General features: G+C 40.1%; 1 protein-coding gene across 1 annotated transcript in view; it reads right to left on the reverse strand.

The window, feature by feature from the left end:
* Positions 1-17616: 17616 nt before the first annotated feature.
* Positions 17617-22030, reverse strand: part of LOC145410397 (folliculin-interacting protein 2) — a 29728-nt gene continuing 25314 nt past the window's right edge. Inside the window, exon 12 of the mRNA XM_080280550.1 lies at positions 17617-21978. Coding sequence (XP_080136676.1) covers positions 21718-21978 — 261 coding nt within the window. The 3' untranslated portion in view covers positions 17617-21717. The remainder of the gene's footprint in view (positions 21979-22030) is intronic.

Raw genomic sequence — 22030 nt, forward strand, 5'->3', positions numbered from 1 at the left:
TCAGCCTGGCAATCATATTCGTGGGTGAACATAAGCTAGTTAGCGTTTCAACACCTAGTATGTGTAACAGAAAACGAGTACTCACACCTTGCTATCATCTACCTCTCATACACTGTTCCATTTTTTCATCCATTCCTCTTTATAGCATTACTAGTTATTTTTAATACTAGTTATTTTTATTGCTTAAGATCGCCTGTAGTCATGTTCGTTACGTAAGATGGCAGGTAGTCATTATCAGTACACCCCTCTTATGTAACCTAATAACTGTTTCCCACGCTGAATATTTGTAGCATGCATAGTACCAATTTAAATAAGCACTAGAGAGGAGCGTTTGATAGATAAATACGAGAGAGAGAAAAGATAATAAGCACTAGTGAATAGGTTAATAGATAGATAGATGGATGCGGGAACTTCAGGGCCCTACAGTATTCAGAGTTCGCTAAAATCGACAAAGTCTAGGAGAATTATGCATCTCGTTTCAGTAAAAAAAAGAAAAAAAAGTGAGCGACAGACGGACAGGGCCGCTTCAACAGTAAAAAAATTGTTAAAGGAAAATCAACACCACTTCTCTCTCTCTCTCTCTCTCTCTCTCTCTCTGGTGCCAATAATTTTACTCCACAACATTTATTAAACTTTTATCGAATTCTTTTACTTTACAGTTCCTGAATTTATTTTCCTCGATCAGAATTTCTTGTTTTACTCTTGAATAATCTCTCCTCGGGGTCTCTGTCTGTGGCATTTTATTTTTTTATTAAGTGCTTTTAAGGTCAAATAAAAGTGTAGTTAGTTAAGGAGGACGGGAATATAAGTTTCTTCAGTAAAATTACCTACAAAGCTAGATTATGGGAATGGCTGTAGAGAGAGAGAGATGAGAGAGAGAGAGAGAGAGAGAGAGAGAGAGAGAGGTACCCAAGAATCAAAAGTTTGTTAATGACGGAAATAAAAAGCAAAGATACTTGAAAAATGAGAAGAGTTCAGTGGTGATGGGATAAATAAAAGGTGAAATGTCGTCAAGGAATGCAATGAAGAGTTTGTGGGAAATACTGATGATCGGATTCTATCAGCGACGTGAACAAAGGGGTGTTGGGGACAAAAACATTAATCCACCCCATTGCGATAAGTAATGAAGCAGTGAGCAATGATTTACGTAAGTTACTAATACGATGTTCTCAGCCTGACAAACTTTTCAAAATAATAAGTAAAAATGTTGTAAAGGCTAAAAAGTTAACGAAAAATATTTAAAAATCATCTGCTATGGCATGTATAAGGAATAGGGTTATCGTGTAGAGCTGCCTTAGTGACTCTGTGCTGACTGACAGGCCAAATGGATTATTGTAGCCCAGAAAAACACTGTAATAGGTTCTGTGGTGACCATATAAAGGAGCGTGCCTGGTGGTTCAGTGGGTTAAGGCATTCCAACCGTGTGTGGTTTATGAAAGTTTATACCCAAAGGAAGGATGTTTCTCTCTCTCTCTCTCTCTTTCTGTCTCACACACACACACACGTTATGCCACTCAGAGAGGAGCAATTGAGTAGCCTAGTCTTGGGTCACTGCTCCCCTGATAACGGGATTTTTAAATTGAACATTAAGGGAATTTTGCCACTTTTCACTTTGTATCGTCTTTCTTTTATATTTCCTTTATTTTTACTCGCCATCTTTCGTAATGTTGTGGTGGAAATCTTGGTGCAATATACCCCCTGAGGAGAATGAGTGAGTCAGCGCTTCAAACTTCGACGCACAGAAAACGAGAGTCACCTGCTTGGTCTACCATCTATGTTAGGTTTTTATTTTCATTCTTTTTTTTTTTTTTTTTTTGTACAGTCACTTAAAAATACCGTGTCCGTTGTGGCCAGGGATGAGCTTGCAGATGGAGGCATATTTGTTTACTTTTCGCAGTTCATAGATTACCTAGCAATAACTTCGTCTTTATATTGCCGAACTGTAAGAAGTTATAGAACCACGTATACTTTAATCAGACCCAACCTAACAGAACAGCCCAACAATTTAACCTGTTCTGGAAAAGCAAAAATAAATAAATAAATAAATAAACTCGACTACGGTTTGAGAGTTTACTGCCTGTCTAATGCAGTGACATATTTAGATTTTTCTTTAGGGGCAATGTCCTGCAGTGTGTGTGTGTGTGTGTGTGTGTGTGTGTGTGTGTGTGTGTGTGTGTGTGTGTGTGTGTGTGTGTAATAATTATGTAGACCCTTTTTCCTGGCATGCTATCGATAGTTCTCCCCAGTTTAATACTTTTTCTTTCATTGTTTCAGGATTCTGCCCCATGATAATCGTAATACTAATGATGATGATGATGACGGCGATAATTAAATGTAGTGGAGAGACTGCAGTGAAACTTTATGACAAAACCGCCCACAGCTGCGACTACGGGTATAACACGCTCCCAACTGCTGCCTGGCGCCCTCCCCACTTTGCAGTCATTGTACAACTCATGGCCAGCCCGATAGTGGCAGTGTTTTATGGCCCCTTCCACAGGTATTTCACCGCCTCGACAGTGTAATGACCTCTCCCTCCCTTCCTCTCTCTCTCTCTCTCTCTCTCTTAAAGATAATTTTTCAGCCTAAGGGTCATATTCTTTTGCACATTACATTTTTTTTTTTTTTTACGTTCTGCAAGTTACTGAGGCAAAGCAGGTCGTTCCAAGAAATATATAACATAAAAAGATAATCCCGTGGTGAAATATGCATAACAAATCGCTAAGAAAAACGTGTTTCGAAATCTCTTGTCACCTAGAATACAGCCATAACGTTTGTGTTTCCTGTAGTTCACTGGCGTTGGAGTTGGAAGCCTCCACGTAGTGGCACCGATATAACGAGGCGGCTCTACTGCCAGGTTATTCAAACGTCTCTCACCCACTTCCCTACTCCCCGAAAAGAGGATGGTGGACTGCGGGAGAAGAGGAAGTTAAGCCTGCAGTCCACTGGGTTCACATGAGCCTGGGGTTGCAACTATTACTATTACTACTACTACTATTACTACAATAATAGCCTAGGCACTTCAGTTCACACTTTTCACTTTCCACCCCCGTAGTCACATCTGAAAGGAAAGAGAAACAGAAAGGAGAGGGTTAAAGTAGTGAATAATGACAGAGAACATGGTGAAAGACAATGAGACGAGGAAAAATCATAAGGAAAAAAGAGAGAAAGCGCTGAGGCAACCAATCAGTATCAAGAATGCGCCTGCAGCTGAATGCACTTACAAGAACGGTGAATATAAACAAACCCACATTGGAAAGCCGGGAGTTCGAGAGTGCAACATGATTTTCAACTTTTTAAAGCGCAGGGAAGATCTGAAATTTGATTTAAACCTCATGGCAGTCATAATACAACAATGGATGATACATTATACGAACACGAAGTATGGGAAAAACTGAAACAATGCGGAAATGAAAGTGGAAAGGGAGAAACTGCATATTCCAGTGTTACATTCCGGCATCAGGCACTTCATTTCAACTTAGCAGAAAGACGATGGTGACAACTTGGATATAGGAAAACAGTGACTTTCAGATAGCAATTCAGATATTTAACTGAGCCTCAGGTGGTTAGTGCGTGCGCCAACCACTTGTCCTGAGATTCAATCCATCTCGAGGGTGGACGTTTGCGAAGTTATGGTAGCATGTCCTTTCGTGTGTTCTCAAATGTTCCCACGCTGTTATGGTTTCCTCGATGATGTAATATACAGATTTTCTCAAACACAGTCACTTCAGCACAGCATTCCGCATCGACTTCTCATCCTTCACTCCAAAGCCTTCCACACATGCCCGTGCATGACACATAGCGTGGAGCGGGTCATTTATCGGGGGACAGAAAGTTGTGTTCCTTGTCCCTACGGATCATGTGCTCTTCATAACCCATTAAACAGGACCTAAACGTATAGTAGAACTGCCCAATCTTGTCAGGCAAGTGCAAGCCGGCTGTTACAATAGATCTATTTAACCCAATTTTATTAAACTTTATCTAGTCTAACCAGTTAAACCCAAGTATTTAAAACACCTCTTTTTTAATGTTTTACTTAAACTAAATCTTCCTCTGAACCACTGAACTAGACTCAATCCTTACACCGGTATTGGCACGCTAAGGTTTTGTATTCTGGGGAACGTTAGTCTGTTTAATCTGAACCTCGAGTTAAAAATACCCAGTTAGGGAAGCTGCCGTTCTTTACTCTCTCATGAACGGGACAGTTTCGTATTCCAGTTGACGTCATGCGATCATTTTATGCTGAGAATTTGTTATATGAGCCTCTGTGTTAATGCCATGACCATTTACGTCTTCGCCTCGGTGTTAATGCGATGACCATTTGCGTCTTCATGGTCGGTAAAACTAAAGCATTCTGTTCCACCAACGCCAGACGACTTTATTCAGCTGTGAGTCATAGTAACCTGCTCGTTAACTTATCCTTTTTTCATCCTCAGCCTAACATTCACTAAACCACATCACAGTTATTCTTGTTGCCCTCAGATTTGTGCTATTCAGGCTAAGAAACTTCTCGAACTTCATTAACTTTTTAAATACATGTCTTTCCCAGGTTGAATAAAATCGTCTGGAAGAGGCAAGAACAACTGAGAAAGACTTGTAGTGAAGGGGTTACCGTAGCACTTGATGTAAACTTATTAAAGAGCCATTTTTAAGATCCTAACACCTTTCAGCTCGCTTGATAGAGTTAATTTGCTCAGTACCCAAGGAGACTCATTCCTATCTTATAACTACAGTAAGATGAATACCGTACAGTGATGATGATGATGATGATGATGATGATGATGATGATGATGACGAGGACTACAATGACAAAGATAATGGAACTACTGTCGATGACAATATGACGGCGACGATGGCAATGATAATGATGACGATGAATGTGGTGGTAATGATGATGGTGATGCTATAATGATACTGAATACTGCTGAACCTGGTCTAGAAAGTGATGACAAGTGATGGTGCGTGTAGTGTTTTAACCAGTGGCCCACGTGCATGTGTGTGTGTGTGTGTGTGTGTGTGTGTGTGTGTGTGTGTGTGTGTGTGTGTGTGTGTGTGTGTGTCTTAACTTACACCACTTTCTCTAGGACGGCTAATTGGTATGCTGGTGTGGTAGTGGGTGTGGTGATTGTAGTGTGATGTAATTGTAGTTGTGTTAGTGCTGCTGTGGTGGGTGTGGTGGTAGTAGTGGTGGTGCTTGTGGTGGTGATGATACGTGTGTGGTAAATGTAGTACCGGTATCAGGTGTGCTGTTCATAATGTGGTGATGATGATGATAGGTGTGTGGTAAACGTGGTATTTTGTGTCTTGGTGGTGGTGGGTGTGGTGTGGTGGTGATGGTGATGCTGTGATGGTAACGATGGTGTCATAAATCCCCTGGCAAAACTTTCATATCTCAGATGATGTTTAAGGGAGGAGGGGGGGGGAAGGACCCACCTCCTCTTCTTAATTCTTCCTCCACCTCCCTCCCTCGCGCCTTACATCATCATCATCAATAACCAATGTTTAATGTAAATATAAATATGAATGTCGAATTAATAACCTACTCCTACTGACAAAAATACAAAAGAAGACTCAGTGCCCTTTATCTTAATACCCCAAAACGCAGGTACGTTAAATCTGATGAAACATTGCAAAAAAAAAAAAAAAAAGTGATCTGGTAGTGGGTCAACATATCAGAGAAACAGCGAAAACAAATGAAAAAGGCAAATTAGATAATCAGATCTGAAAAAAAGTGAAAGTGGATGGAAACAAAAAACGAAGCGAATAAGCAAATAAGAAAAAAGGTGGGGGTGGCAAAACGAAGGAAAATAATGAATCGAATAAGTAGATTGATGGAAAATAACTAAAATCTGGCGGTACAAAAGTATGTAGATATGAAACTGAAAAAAAGGGGGGGGGGGAAGCGAAGCAAAAGCGAATCGAGTGAGTCGACGTATAGTAACCGAACAAAAAGGACAAGAAAACAAAAGCGAATCGCATGAGTAAACCTAGAAATAACACCACCACCAGAGAGAGAGGGGGGGGGGAGAAAAAAATCAAATGAGTAGACCCAGAAACAGCAGAGAGAGAGAATCAAGTGAGTAGAACCAGCAACAGCAAAAAGGAGAGAGAGAGAGAGAGAGAATCAAATGAGTAGACCCAGCAACAGCAAAAAGGAGAGAGAGAGAGAGAGAGAGAGAGAGAGAATCAAATGAGTAGACCCAGCAACAGGAAAAAGGAGAGAGAGAGAGGGGGGGAGGAAGGAAAAAGAAAACATCCAGTAAGTAGACCTAGACACCCTCTCACCCTCCAAAAAAGGAAAAGACAGAAGTCGAAAGAATAACAATACCAAATTAAGTGAACTGTGCAGGTAAAAGTGGAAGAGGATTGCATGGGCCCCGGCAAATTATGGTGGAGAGGAGGAGGCGGGGAAAGGAGGGTGTAGCAGCGAGTGTGTCTGTGCAATTGATGTTATTAAAGAAAGAAAGGGCAGCAATTGCGGTGTGGAGTGGTTCCCCGGGGCACATCAGTTGACTACCTCTCACCAGCCCTGCGCTGATGGGATCGAGGTGGGTTCGGTTAAGAAAATAGATAAAAATGGTAGATAGGAAGCTAGGTAGTTAGATAGATAGACAGGTAAGCAGACGGACAGACATATAGATGGATAAATACAGTAGATAGGTAGGCACTAGGTAAGTGTGTAGATGGATCGATAAGCAGATATGCAGGTAGGTAGATGGATACGTATGGAGGTGGGTAGATAGATAGGTAGACAGACAAGTAGTTAGGTGGACAGGTTAGTAAATAGCTTGGTAGAAGGATAGGTGTGTGTGTGTGTGTGTGTGTGTGTGTGTGTGTGTGTGTGTGTGTGTATATATATACATATATATATATATATATATATATATATATATATATATATATATATATATATATATATATATATATATATTCAGATAGTAAACTACAGGATGTGTCACTCATGATTCTAATTTTCCATTTTAAACCAGGGAACACGTACCCTATTAGAAAAAAAAAAAAAAAAACAAGCAAACAAAGCCAGGAAATGCTACAGTAGATGCCCTCCAAGGTGTCAAGTCACAAGTAGCAATACATACCATGGTAGATGCAGAGATGACGGGATGACATGAGATGTTTGAAGTGGTTCGTTTTCGACACAAGACAGAAACGAACACGACATTCTATGCTTGTGAATGTTATTGACAGCATGGCAGGGGATATTACATATTTCTTCCATTCTTTTCCCTAGTATAGTAGTCGTCAGAATAGTCAGGTTTGTTATCAGGTTTGTTCTGTAATGTTTGTTATTTCAGGTTTGTTCGCAATCACCATGCTCTCACTTTTCTCACAGTAGGTCTAGCGGTGCTAATGCGGAGGCTAGGGAGGCTGTCCTTACGAGCTTGTCCCGAGGAACACCTTATCCAAGACCAGACAAGATCTGTGGCACTTCCAACGGCTTTCTTTATGATATAGGAGGCATCGACCTCCTCACACAACGAGTTACTTTACTTTATACAGGCTGAGTTAATTGCTAGGGAAGATATAACACGAAATCTTCCAAACCACTTATTGTATTACCCTTCGTCCCGTCGAGCTGAAAATGCCCAAATGTGAACTTTAGTCATCCAAATGATTCACGAGTTTGTTAAAAGATCTCGAGATAAGCACTGGTACTGACTGTGCACCTGAAGATTATTGAACCAGTATTGAGAGTTGCCTACGTGACAGATTCCACCACACCTCTCCTTCTTGCAGATGAAAGGAATTATCGTGAAAAGCGTGAGGAGTTTGTGCAGCCGAGACACGTCTATTATGTGAGGTACCTTGAGGAGTGACCGTACCACTGTTGATACTGAACCGCCCTGTGGTTGTGAGAGCGGGTTTGCACGGGTTCGAATCTCAGAGAATCGCACTCTCATCCCCATCATGGCTCTTCTTTTCCGCTTCCTCCAGGTTCTCTCTGCCCCCCCCCCCCTCTTGTGTAACCCTGAGTGTTGGGGTGGTTGTTGGGTTGGAAAGCTTGCCATATACAGCTTTTTAACACATTTCGTTTCATCACTCCTCCTCCCTTCTTTTACTGACTCCCTTCAATCTCTCTCTCTCTCTCTCTCTCTCTCTCTCTCTCTCTCTCTCTCTCTCTCTCTCTCTCTCTCTCTCCCCGGCGCACTATTACATCTTAATCTCTTTACCACTCTGTTTCAGTGGCCATTACTCTTCTAAAGTGTCATCTTCCTTCATTACGGCATTGCACGTATCTGACAACGAACTCTTTCTCGGTTTTTCTGTCCGTCTCACAATACAACAAGAACTAACCGATATTCCAAGGCCTTCATGTTGCCTCAGCCTGTATTTCCCTCTGCCTGTGACCCCTAGTTTTTTTATTCCTTTTATCTAAGCATCACGAAATCAGCTGTTCTGGTACTTGTCTGGTGTGTGTGTGTGTGTGTGTGTAACCTTTTTTTGCCGAGTTGTAACCTTTTAGTCCTTTTTTCCTATGCATAAAAGTTTAAAGAGTAGCGCGGCACTTGAAACTATGTCTCATTAGAAAAACCACGTCATATAATAGTAGTAGTAGTAGTAATAATAATAACAATAAGGAGGAAGAGGAGAAGGAGTATTAAGCGAAGACGAACATCGTATAAATGAGCAGCCAGTTCAAGCCACTGGGTAATTCCTATACTGAACTGATAAAACTGCTCGTTGCGTCATTAAATTTTTGCTCAGGGAATTTCTAGAACTTATTGTGTACTTGAACCCCCCCTTTCTCTCTCTAAAAGTGAATCAGTCGATCCGAATCGAAGACAGGCCATTATCACTTAAATAAGAGGCCGAGTAGGTGACTTGTGGCCAGAGAGAGAAAAGAAAAAACAAAAATCAAAACGAGAGAGAGAGAGAGAGAGAGAGAGAGAGAGAGAGAGAATAATGCGTGGTTGGAATTCTTAGTTCAGCAGCAAGTATACTTGAACAGAATACTTCACCATTATTTTAAAAAGTTAAAATAATATGCCAGACTTGTCCAAGAAGTAGTACGACACCAAAACCTTATAATAATAATAATAATAATAATAATAATAATAATAATAATAACAGTTCTTGTGGGGTCAGGATTTTTTATCCTAGGTAGCTATATCGTAAGTCATGTCTGAAGTTAAAAAGGCGTATTCAGTGATGCAAAGTAGTGCACTGTTTGCAGCAAAGGTTAAATAAACTTTTCATGGACACGGCATTCTAAAATTTGAAATAGGCTTCTTTTACGTCATACAGGTGACGTAGGTTTTCGAATGCTAGTTTTGAATAATGTGTTTATTTTCATTTATTGCCGATGGATAAGGAGAATATATTGATTTTCACTTGACAGAAAGACAAACGATGAATAACAGTGTCTTGTATGGACATAAAAACTTTATTTGCAGCTCCGTGTTGAACTTCAAGCGAGTATGAGGAGGGGAATTGAGACGAAAAGAGTTTTTGACTCCACCAAAACCATGTGATGAGCCCCATACATGAACTTTGTAGCAACCAGTGTTTGTAAACCTCCGGATATTATTATTAATAAGGACGGGAAACCAAGTGTCCATTGATATTGTTTAGCTGCGCAGTGTAATGTAGCGATGTTGCACACAGTAGTCTGTAGTAAGGCTGTAACTTCGGGGGTAACTTTTGCATAATTCTGCCTTATCCTTAGCGAGTAAGAAGAAATAATGGCACCTAATTCACACTGAGAATGAAAGCCAGAAATTTAGTCCTAGGGGGTCCGGCCAGTATTTTAATATGAATGTCAGGGTAGCAAATGTTAAAAAAATAATGTTTTTACCCAAAAACTGCAGAAAAATACATACATAAATTTTATAGGTGTATTATACAAGTAATGTTATAACTGAGAGACCATCATAAATATTTTAATAAGTTCATGAACTACGAATGCACTTGGAGGCGTCATGCGTGTGTTGGTGGACGGAAGATTACATCACGGTCACCTGTGCCAGTGAGAACCGTTGTATTACCATTCACCATGATTATTTCTTGGGAAGACCTTACTGCACCATGGAAATGATGAACTATTATTGGGAAAAGGCCAGAGAATCCACAGATTACTACCTCCGCGACGATGGACGCAAACATGGATACCGCAGGTCTAGCTATCGTGTTCCGCGAGAAGGAAAAGGCGGCTGAAGTAGTGCCTGACAGCAAACTTAAAGAGAAAACTCCAGCCCACATGATACATAGGATCCTTCAGGTAGGCTGTCTAACTTACATTAAGATCCTGAATGTTATGTTTTTGATAACATGGTTTGGCTTACCGGTAGACAGGTGTCATGCACGGAGTGACATGCAGGAAGCTACCGTTCCCTTCTCTAGCCTAAATTAACCAAACCTAACCAAACCAGTAGTTACGTACAGGTCGATAAGACATCCAGCTATCTTCCTGACACATGTATTTCATAAAATGTTGGTAAATGGCACAATACTTGAGGTAACATGCAAATGAGCATAGCAGCCAAAAGGGCACTCGGCGCATGTGCACTGAGCCGAACAGTAACTTCCAGCATGTCGATCTGTGCATACGATACTGGTTATTTTCGAGATGTCTGCTGGGTTGCATTCCAATAATCATTTGGCTGCGAACTACCTACTTTATATTATGATTAGGGAAATGTTTTGATGATTGTATCGTACGATGGAAACTTCAGGGCACAACAAACATGGAAAAATCAGCCAAGATTCAACTTAAAAACCTGTCCAGAACTTAAAGCATATGACAGACGATTTTATACGCGTCAGTACGGTAACTCTCAGCAACTAAAGGGTTAAGATGGACAATGCAGCGTGGGAGGAGAGAGTAAAAATAAAAGCAGTAAGCTTGAACTGCATGTTCTGCCAAACCTTCTGAGAAAAGGCTAATTTAACACTAGGGTCCAACAAAAAGAAAATTAGTTTAGCGTCAGATTCTGGACTGAATAGATAATCTGGTAAAGCTTAGCCTCCTTATGCTGTTGTCCATAAGTCCATCCATTTATTCATTCACCCACCCACCCATCTATCTTATTTTAGCAGCAACCCTAACATTCATACGTTATTTAAAAACAAGGGTAAAAATATATATATAGTTTTCTGTTAAACTCAGATGGGAGAACGGATAATCAGGCAAGACTTGTCAGAGAGCAGGTTTCAGCATTTCCTGCTGCTAAAACTGCTGTCAGGCATTATCAGCTGTATTCATATAGAGTAGACTCTCAGTTATCCAACATAGTTCAGTCAGCCCATTCACTAGATATTGCAGAATGCCATATATTGTAGAGGTACCCCCAATCAGCTATCCATTTGACATTGAGCCAGACAATATATCACTGTCCATTTTGACCCACTATCCTAACAACTTAACTAGGCTACAATACTGCCCACCAGTAAAAGATTAAAATCAAACACAAAATACAGTACACATAGTATAGTGCTACAGTACATATGAGGGCAGTCCGAGATTGCAAACCTCTGCCAAGGCTGAACAATGTTGAAATTGTTACTATCCTGCGATGGTAAAGAATCCTTTAAAAAAATTCCTGGATCTGAATGGTGATCCAGATCACCATCAAAATCTAATGGATTATGTTCTTTGGCCATACCCTACCCCTCCAAAAAAAATTTAGCAAAATCCATTCATAACTCTCTGAGTAATCCTGCCAACAGAAACAAACCAATGCTGGCAAAAACATGATAGATATGCACAAATTCATTCTCACTATACAGTAGTCAGGGCACTAGAGCCCAGAGCTCTGAGGGGCCGTGAGGTTAGTCGCAGCACCACACCAATGAACAAGGCATGGGAGGCCATGGACTAGTCACAGCACTAGGGTTTAACCACCACATGGGTCACAAGAGCAGAGTGCACAGAAACGTCCTCACTGTAGGACTTCCATGGAAGAGACTGAGAGAGCAATGGTAGGCTCAGCATGCCAGGTGAGCCACTCCTGCAGTGCATCGTGATTGGCAAGTGCATTGCAGGGTTTGCCAGCTCACCAATTGGGCCCCATGTCTGAGCCAGAGGTCCAATTGTTACCCGTTTCTGAGCCCGATTTTGCCTAATTTCACCGGATGGTGTTTTCATACAGCCGAGCAAAAAGCGCTGGATATTGTGTTTGGCCGGATGTTGTAGCAACGGATAATTTAAAGTTTGCTGTATAATCATGAAGATTGCATAATAATAACCTAACTTAAACAAAAAAATCAGGTGGCACTAATTTACATGAAATTCAGTATGAAAAATTTTTGTGTATTACATCATATTTCCACTCATTTCAGTGACATAGTTGTGTTTATCATTCACAGTTTACCAAGAAAATTGCACACAAGTATGTACAACCATGAGCAAGAGTTTGCTGACACTTCTGTGCGAGTTGAGGCAATGGAAGGTGTTACATGATTTTTATATATGTGATAACAGTATGAAGCACACAACAAGAGAATATTACAAGGAAGAATGCAGTGTCATTTGGGGAGGAATGAGAAAAATGGAAGGCAGCACATTACTGGCAGAGGATTGTTGGTGAATGTTTTCTTGTGGTGGTACAAGTTAGCACTGAGTTCAACGAATATTTTTAATTCGCAAATAAATACTACAGGTCACCCTTTTACATACTGTACTAGCCCTTTCAGTGGCTAAAAGTTGTTGTGTGGAGGGGATGGGGAAGTGTAACAAATCCATCTATGGCAAGTGCTGAAGCAGGACTGCCACATCAAAGGAATTTACATTTTTGGCTGCCTAGAGGAAAGGTACCATATTACAGTCATTAACAATAAAATGCACTTGTGTACCAGTAATTACTTTCTTTGGCAGCAGATAGTTTGTAGGAGCTGGATCTTCCTTTCAGGATATTAGCTCTGTGGACTACTAGCCTCCTTGCCTCCATTTTCAGTAATACTGTCTGATTTGGGTAGTGCTAAGCATTTCACGTACCTTCCTAGCAAGCATTTTTACATTACAGTATTAGCCTTTTTTCACTTTCCCAGTAAGTGGGAACTAGTAACGTGCTCATGAAATTTGATATTTTCTGTTACATTAGCCTAGGCTATTGATATGGGTGAGCATAGTTCCCTTCATGGCTTCTCAGGCTTAGTCACTCGAAGACTAGGATAGGAATGACTTTCTGGTATTTTCTCCTAGCGTTGACCCTGGTCGTACAACACCCAGACCTGCCACCACCCTGCAGCTGCTACCACTCGTATCCAGTCAGACTTAGATACCAAATGGAGTGATTGGATATCTTTGAAACACTGGCAAAAGCTATGTTATCTTTTCCCAGTGAACTGGATCCTACTCAGCCCCTTTTGGTCAGAATCAGGGAAGTCAATTCCCCCCCCCCCCCTCCCTTCCATAATGTCTGTTGCAAGTTTGTCAGTTCTGGGCAGTGCAGGAGAGCTGTTTTGGCCCACAGCGTATCCTGTTTTGCGTTTGACTGATCCAGCCAGTAAAAATTAAGAATGGAGAAAGATTAACAATTTGCCCTTGGATATATTTTGAGGGCCCAGTGTTGTCTTGTCCTTAACCTTTTGAGCTTCAGGTAAGGCACTACATGCAAGACCTTGGTCACTTTCTTCTTAATGAAAGGGCAGTTTTGACAAAACTGTACCAACCTTTCTAATCCAGTGACAGACACAGCTGTCCATGACAGCTGTGTCTCACTTTCCCCTACCAGTGGTTCTGTTACCAAGGTAGATTTAGTCCCTTGGACAAGGCATCTAAGAGAATTCACCCTTCCATGCCATCTTCAGTCAGCTTCTGTATCCTTCTACTGTACTTTGTAGATATCCCTATTGCTCCGGTCCATCCTGCATAGCATTTGGAGATTTTTTATTCCAAGTCTTGAGTTCACATTTGCACTGCTATGATGGCACAACTGCCACAGGTTTGGTTATAGTACCATGTTCTGATGCAGCTAGAGATGTGGAGGTTGCAGTGTTTTTACCCAGCAGACTTCATAGACAGTACCCTCCTCTGATTTCTGTATTTGCTCCTATCATGGTAGCACACTCTATGCCATGTAATGATCCTTCAGGTTTTACCAGCAGGCATCTAACAGCCTTGTACTATTTGTAAAAAGTTGTAAGACTTTAGAATTGCAAATACTTCAAGAAACATATGATAATAGGGGTATATTGTAAGATAAAAGAAATCAGAATTGCAAATACACTGCTTGAAGAAATGATTGCATATGGTATCATGGGTATATTGTAAGATATTATTGATTTTAGGTGTGCTATGTCATAGCATCCAAGTAGCACCATTTGAGAGGAATAATGTGTTAGATCAGGGATGCACAACCTTGTTTCTTGGGCCACATCACTAAACTAAATACAGTACTGGGTATATAAGTGCAGGCTGCAAGACTTTCGGGGCACGCTAAAATAAGTTTTTATAGTTACACACATACACAGGGCTGGATCTGGCACTTTCAAAATGGGGATTGGGGGCATGATTCCAAGTGGAATTACTGCTAGATGAGTTTAAGCAATTAAAATATAAAAAATCACTTTTATTTAACCCATTTTAATCATAGTAGTACAACAGTACAGGCAAATGCCAGAAGTACGGGGGGCATATTCCCTACACACATCCCTAGAATTTATGCTTGATACACACATACATACATAGCCTATCTGTTTACAGTCATACCTCAGTATGCAGTAGGTTACTTAAAGTGAACTCTTATGGCATAATGATTTATTGTGTACCAAGGTTGATATAACATGGGTTTATAACATAAGTTCATTGGGGATAGGGAGGGGGGCCAAGGACCAGGTACCTAATATCTCCCCAACTCTTACCATTTTAAACTTGCCCTCGGTGCCCTCAATAGTACCACGCCTTCCACTAAAGCCTATTCGATCCCATCTGAGAAGCACAGAGCCTTAAGCTTTTGAAAGCTGGCAGTTGGCTGGTTGTCCGAGTGCATTTATTAGTAATGATTTATTATTAATAATTTTTATTGTAAAGGTTACAGTAACCATGTGATGATAAGAGATGGAAAGATGGAGTGGAGAGGTATATGAGAGAGGGGGGTGTGAGCTGGGAGCAGGGCAGTGAAGTGGCATTGGACAGGAAGACATGGAGGAGATTGTTTGTGGCCACCCCTTACAGTATTGAGGAGTCTGGCAGTAGATAGATAGCTTATATAAAATATACATATGGTACTGTATTGTTATTTGCATAGATTAATGTGACAAACGAGGCCTTACAAAGTCTGTCAGATCGTTTAGATGTATGTGAAATTTTCAGGTCTTGGGACAAATCAACACTTTTGGACAGAGTTTGAAGAGTTAATGATTTTTTTCATGTTCAGGTAAATTAAGGGAAATTGCATGTCATTACTACAGCTATGTAAAATCTGACCCAATAAAACACTGGAATTCCAGTGAAATATGATATTCCCTGAATTTTTATTTGTCCCAAGAACTGAAATTTTTGCATGTGTCTAAGTGATTTAATAGGCTTTGTAAGGCTTCGTTTTTAAATTAATCTGTGCAGATAACTATACTGTAAATATGTATAATTTATTTGAGCAGTATTATCGTCAGATGGTTACCGTATTGTAACTGTTATGATAAAAAATATATATATTTAAAATACATCATTACTAATGAATGCACTTAGACAACGAGTCAGCTGCCAGCTTTCAAAAGCTTCTCTTCACAGGAATTGAATAAGCTATTGGGGTAGCATCCTTGCCAGACACAATTTCTAAGTCACAAGTTTCAGTATTTCACACACAAAAAGTTATCACTTCATTTAATATCACATACTGCACTATTTGTAAAGTTTTCTTCATCAGTTAAAAATGATGCAGTTTCCTGAAGTTAAGTATTCTTCATCAGTTATAAAAATAAGTAAATAAATAAACTCAGACTGGTAGTTAATTTTACTTGCTGCTTGAACTCCCAACACCACACTGTTGTACCATCACTGACGCTCACACATCTAATTGTGCCCGATTTCAAAAGCAATCTTGGAATAAGCTTGCGTGTCAGCAATTGTGTAAGTGAAAACAGCTTTTGTACATTGACCAGTGAGGCTTCATGTGGAAAATGAATGCTTTTAAAAATGGGGGGGGGGGGGGGATATTTTAGTCGTCATACAAGTGATTCACTACATACCATTTCATTGTAAAATGAGGATCTGTTGTATTGTGCAATGAGTGACATGTCCCAGCATCCGTGAGCTGTTTTCCTTTATTTGGTGGGCTGTGAGTCAGGGATTTGTGTTTATCTGCTAGACAGTAACTTTCTCTGCCCTTAGGGTGGTCAGTTTTGGTCTTTCTGACCTGGGATTGGGGATGAGGAGAACGGAGTCCCTGAATCCATGAAGTCCTTGATGTAGTGAAACACAGTTTGACTACACCAGTAATGGGGATGATTTTGTCTTTTTTTGTACTTGATTTGTATAGACTGATGACTGAAGCAATGTCATCTCTGCAAGTCACCTTCCTGGGCTTGTTTTAAGACAGCTGGAACCCAATAATCAATTGTCTGTAACAGTGGCCAAAAGAGGGTTCAGCTGTGGCAAGCACATGTGCTTTTCCACTCGTAATGGATGCCATAGGCTTACTGGTGAAGGGTAGCTGCATGTCCAGGCTTGTAGAAGGTTGCCAGATTCTGGAAGACATGCATATGCTTCCTTACACAAGAGGAGCTCACTTTTTTCATATAATAAAATTCATCCAATCCTACATTGCCATGTTAGGAGCGTAGGAGCCCGGTGCTAGGCAAGTTGGTCCTGACATTTTTAAGATGAGAGTGACCAATCTCACTCATCCCTGAGTGGCATTATGTGAGCAATAAACCCCAACCATCCTACACAGGCACAGTCTAACTGGAGCACCATAATTACCTGCTAAACCACCAGGCACCAAAATTTGGTTATATGGTTACCACCCAGCATAGTAAATGGTTTGCTGGTGTACAGGAAACCATTTGGCTTGTCACTTAGTGTAGTCACCCATAGGCAGAACAAAGAGGAAAGAATGAAGGAAGAAAAGACAGAAGAGGGAGTGTAAAGACACCCGTAGGCAGAAGGATGAGGAAAGAATGAAGGAAAGAAAGACAGAAGAGGATGGAGGAGAGGAAAAGGCAGACATCTGAGAGCAGCACTGCATCAAGTGAGTGGATGGTGAGCACCCTCACTTAAAAAATTACTGCAGTAAATATAAGCATATCCATTATTGCACCTTAGCGTTCCATGTAAACTGTAGGTGGTGGAGGTAGGTAAGTAGGTAGGAAGGAGGGGAGTCAGGTAGGGAGGTATGTGGTAAGGAAAAGCGATAAGTAGTAGTGCATGTTCATCCTTATCACCTCCTGGTGAAGGATCACAGTCTAATGGCTGCAAGTCTGATATCAGTGCACAACAAAGAATCCACTGTACACAACAAGGATCACATAAGACTTTGTCTTTGGAACCTTAGCATGGCAAAATGCAGGTGTAGTTCTGTTTAACAGTAGATATAGCATGGCTAGTTACCTAGTCACTAGCCACTGTGTACATAACTCCCAAGGAGTAGTAGTTTCCATACTTCGTGATGTCATGTGCTTCATAAAGTTCCCCACAGGTAAATCAGGGACTATGTTGTATATATTTCTTTATTAATGACTAGCTGAAAATATTACAAAACTTTATAAAAACACTTATTTTAATGGCAAGATGGAAAGTTAAAACATAGCCAAGTTTGGAACATGAAAAATCAGTAGTAAAATTATTTTTCCATTCAAAGTGCAACTGCTGAACTGTAATTTACCTACCTACAGTACCAAATTTCATTTCATTAAAAATATTAATTGAGCAGGAGCTTAAGTTCTCAGGTTCAGATAAACCTTAGTAAAAATCCCATGTAAGGCACTCAGACCTGCTGAATAATGGCCATACAGTATGAAGCACTCTTAACTCATGATAAAACAAGGTACAGTACTGCAATATTTCACATTTTGATAAATCAGCCAGCTGTCGTCAAAATATGAGCAGTTCTGTTTCATGTTATCATTTATGGTATTTTGTTATCATTAGGGATCACTTCAAAACAGTGCACAGAATTTAAATTCCATTCAAATTATGGTGGAATACATTTTATAAATAAACTGGAAATATACTATGTAACTCATAAATACTGAAGGCTGGCAGAAGGCAAGAGATAGTATTAGGAAAAGAGGAGTCATCAGTACTCAGAGAGCCACGATTGAGTAAATCACCAGAATGAATAAATAAATTCGTCACTCCATCATTCTTAACTACTAGTAAGTAAAGGTTTAGCTAGATCAGGATACAATATCATTTAACTCCTTCACTACAAGGATGTATATTGTATTTTTATTTCTGCTACCTCTGGATGATTTTATTTAAGTTGTGGGAAATGTATCACGGAGAAGGGACTACAAACAGTCTCCATTAAACTTCCCAGTGTGTAAACAGTCTCCCCAAATATAATTGGTTGTTGCAAGAATAACAAAAACTACATCACTGGACTGAAGGGTTAAATGTTTAAAGCTTCACCACCTACTGGTACTGGGTAACCAAGCACCATACAGTACAAATGACTGTGTAAAGAAAAGTAGCAAAGTACGAATAAGTCAGATAATTTGGCAGCAAGTTATTACAAGCAGTTGGAATCATATTGTTAGCAATACAGAATTCTTTGGAAAAACAGTAAGTAATCTGTCCAATACAGAGTACAGTACTGGTTATCTAGTAAGTACCTGTCTGTTAAGAAATAATGGTACAATTAAAGATGTGAAGAGCAAATAATTTTAGTACTGAGACTGCAAAAGCACTTTAAAGTGCTAGACCCCCTTATTTTGGTTTAAATTTACCATGGTGTACTGGTACATGACACACAGATCTCCATGGCTGCTAGAGACAGGAGGAGGTATAATACCACAATTGCTCAGATACTTCTACGAGGGGTGATTGATTGGTTCGTTGCCAATGGAAGATGGAGATAAGCTATGTTGTTTTCAGAGTGTGTGCAGTTAAGTATGGTGAATTACACAGTTGTTTTTCTGTTGGCTAAACCTTGAAAGTTAGCAGTTCTTGCAAAAATGGAAAACTTGGCGTTCGTGCAGTTGTCGACTACTTTTGGCTCTAGGACTTAGCACCTGAGGAGGTCCACAAGGGCATGGTACCACACTAGGGGAGGATGCCCCTTCATACTGCATAGTAAAGAAGTGGGCTGCTGAGTTCATATGTGGCAGATAGAACCCTGGAAGACGACCCTGTCCTTGAAGGTCGTCACCACCACAAAGGAGACCATCACCAAGAATCGTGACATCATCATGGCAGATTCACAGGTAATGAAGTGTTACACTGCCACTGTGCTGGGTTGTGGATGACTGCATGGATGCATTCCTGGGAGATCCCCAGCTCATTGGCAATGTAACAATCCATTACTCATTGATCTGGCACGGCATGAATCTTGGCAATGGTCTCCTGTGATGATGATGGTGACTGGCCTTCCTGGGCAAGGATTATCTTCCAGCCTCTATCAGCCATATTTGAACTTGATAGCTTACTTCTGTACCATGTTCTGTGAGGGGGCATCCTACCCTAGTGTGGCCACCACATCCTCATGAACCTCCTTTGGTGTTAAGCCTCAAGACCAAGGTAGTGGATGACTGCACAATGACTGATGTCTTCTGTGTTCTCAGGAACCACTGTTACTTGTCTATGACAGAACAACAATTCTGGTTAATAATTTGAAACTTCTTATGTGCAGTAGTCATTCAGCAAATTGAACTGCACGCAGATTCAGTGAAAACTCTACCTGTAGCTCATCTTTTACCTTAGGGTACAAACTTTGCAATCACCCTTTGTACCACTGGTCAAGCAAGGAATAAATATTTGTTTCACTGAATTCCCCCCCCCCCCCATGCAGATGCATTCACAAAGTACAGCAGGAATAGCAAAATAACTCTGAAGACAAAAAGTATGGGGAAGTAAGGCACTACCCCATTTAGAGGATTTGCCCCTCCTGCTGTTCCAGTTTTTCGTATACCAGTAGAATTTCTTGGAGGGGAGAATGTATGTCAAGTTTACTGACTGGGAGGTGTAGCCATGATTTTGAAGTTTTGGATTGCGTAACTGCTGCTCATTTTACTGTGCACTCTTCAATAGTTCTACATGCTTATGGTTTTTTCTACTGTATACTATCTCTGGATTGGAATTTGTTTTGGTTGATTTTATTAAAACAGGGTTTAAATAAGGTATTGGTTTATAAGTAGCTGCTAGGTTGCACCTTTCTTGTGTAATCTCACCAGAGATAAAAATGTTTTTTCCACATTGTCAAGTGCTAGGGTAAAATTAGATATCAACAAGGGAGCAAGGTCTTTCAGGTTCTCAAAGAGCCTGTATGATACAGAAACTGGATAAATGACAAGAAATAACTGAGCAGTATTAGTTTATATATATATATATATATATATATATATATATACACACACACACAGTATATATTATCCCGAATGGGGTAAGTAAAGTTGAAGGAAGTTAATTCCCCACAGTCAACTATGCTTGTATCCTGAATCCTGCTAAACAAGGAACAAAAACAAAACACCGACAAGTGATCACAGCCAGTATCACAGCTTTCAGCTATTAATAGTGACAGACATACAACTGCATTAAAACAAACACGATACATGGAAAGTTTGTTTCTTTGCAAACCCTGAGACGAGAACTTCCATATCAAGCTCTGTCAGAAATGCTTACGCACTTAAGTATTGCTGGAAGAACTCTCAAACTGAAATCTTAAACTAGTGTACAGAACATCTCTCCAGTCATATATCTTTGATTTATTCATAAATGAACTGTGATGGCACCAAGTGCTGTTTTCATTTTCAGAAACAGACTCAGTCATATATGTTTCCATTCTGAATATAAACTTTTTATGAACTTCGTTCTTTTTAGTCTTTTGTTTTTACCCACCACAAAAACACAATTCTAAATTTTGAGCTTGTAGAGACACTGGCTTCTCTTTGTTTCTATGCATGGCTTTCCATCTGATTAAAAAAAAAAAAAACTCAGGATACTTGCTGAAGGCTTGAGTAAATTATAAAGAAATTTGCAAAAATGTGCTTATGTTATTTTCAAGACATGTGTTTGGATATACTTTATCCCATTATGAAAAACACTCATAAAGAGCCTGCTGTTCCCAGTGCAATTTACTGGTTGTTTAGCATTTTACAGGATATGCACTTCTTAAAATAAATGATCATAACCATTTCTACTTCCAGTAACATGCAATGTCACAAACTCAAGTTTTGACTTGGCAGACACTGGACTTTTCACCTGTCATTACACCATTCCACACTGCTACTTAACATTACCATTCCTTCACTTGCACACACAAATTGGCACTTTAGTTTAACTACCCTTTTTTTCTTTGGCTAAAATATATGCTCATGGGTACAGTTGGCTGTTTCTTGTAAAGTATCAGTAATAACTTCAGTTCATAAAACTCGGTGGTTAATGTATTTCCAGTATATCCTGCACTTTGATCAGACCAGTTTATTCCAAGTTCAGTTATGCATAATAGCTTCTATCAGTGACACAAGGTTAACAGTACAGTATGTTATTCATCAATTTTCTCTTACAGTGGTATAAGTTCTTTTATTTTTCCACCACAATAAGAGTATTCAGGATAAAAAAGGAATAACACTATCAAGCAACTGTCAAAATTCCAGTGAAACCAGTTACCTGAAAGACAGGCCGAACATGCGAGTGAGTTCTGGTGTGTGTGTTGATGCCACAGCTAACAATAGGGGTAGGTCATTCAGGTCCAGTCCCAGGGCTCGAGTCAGATCAGGGAGGTGGTATGGGGTAAGTGTGGCACCAGCGACTCCATTCCTTCCCTTTGCCTCAGTTCCTAACTCTGCCCCCTCCAGCAAATATGAGGCCAGCAGCTGAGACTTGAGGTAGAGTTCAGAGAGACGTTCTTCAAGGTGCTGTACAATCTGTATAAGGACATGAATATCTGTGGTTGGTAACCAGTGACAATTCTGAAGA

Source organism: Coenobita brevimanus, chromosome 85 (assembly GCF_032717465.1).
Source record: "Coenobita brevimanus isolate Jiangsu-jjx chromosome 85, ASM3271746v2, whole genome shotgun sequence".
NCBI classification, from domain to species: domain Eukaryota; kingdom Metazoa; phylum Arthropoda; class Malacostraca; order Decapoda; family Coenobitidae; genus Coenobita; species Coenobita brevimanus.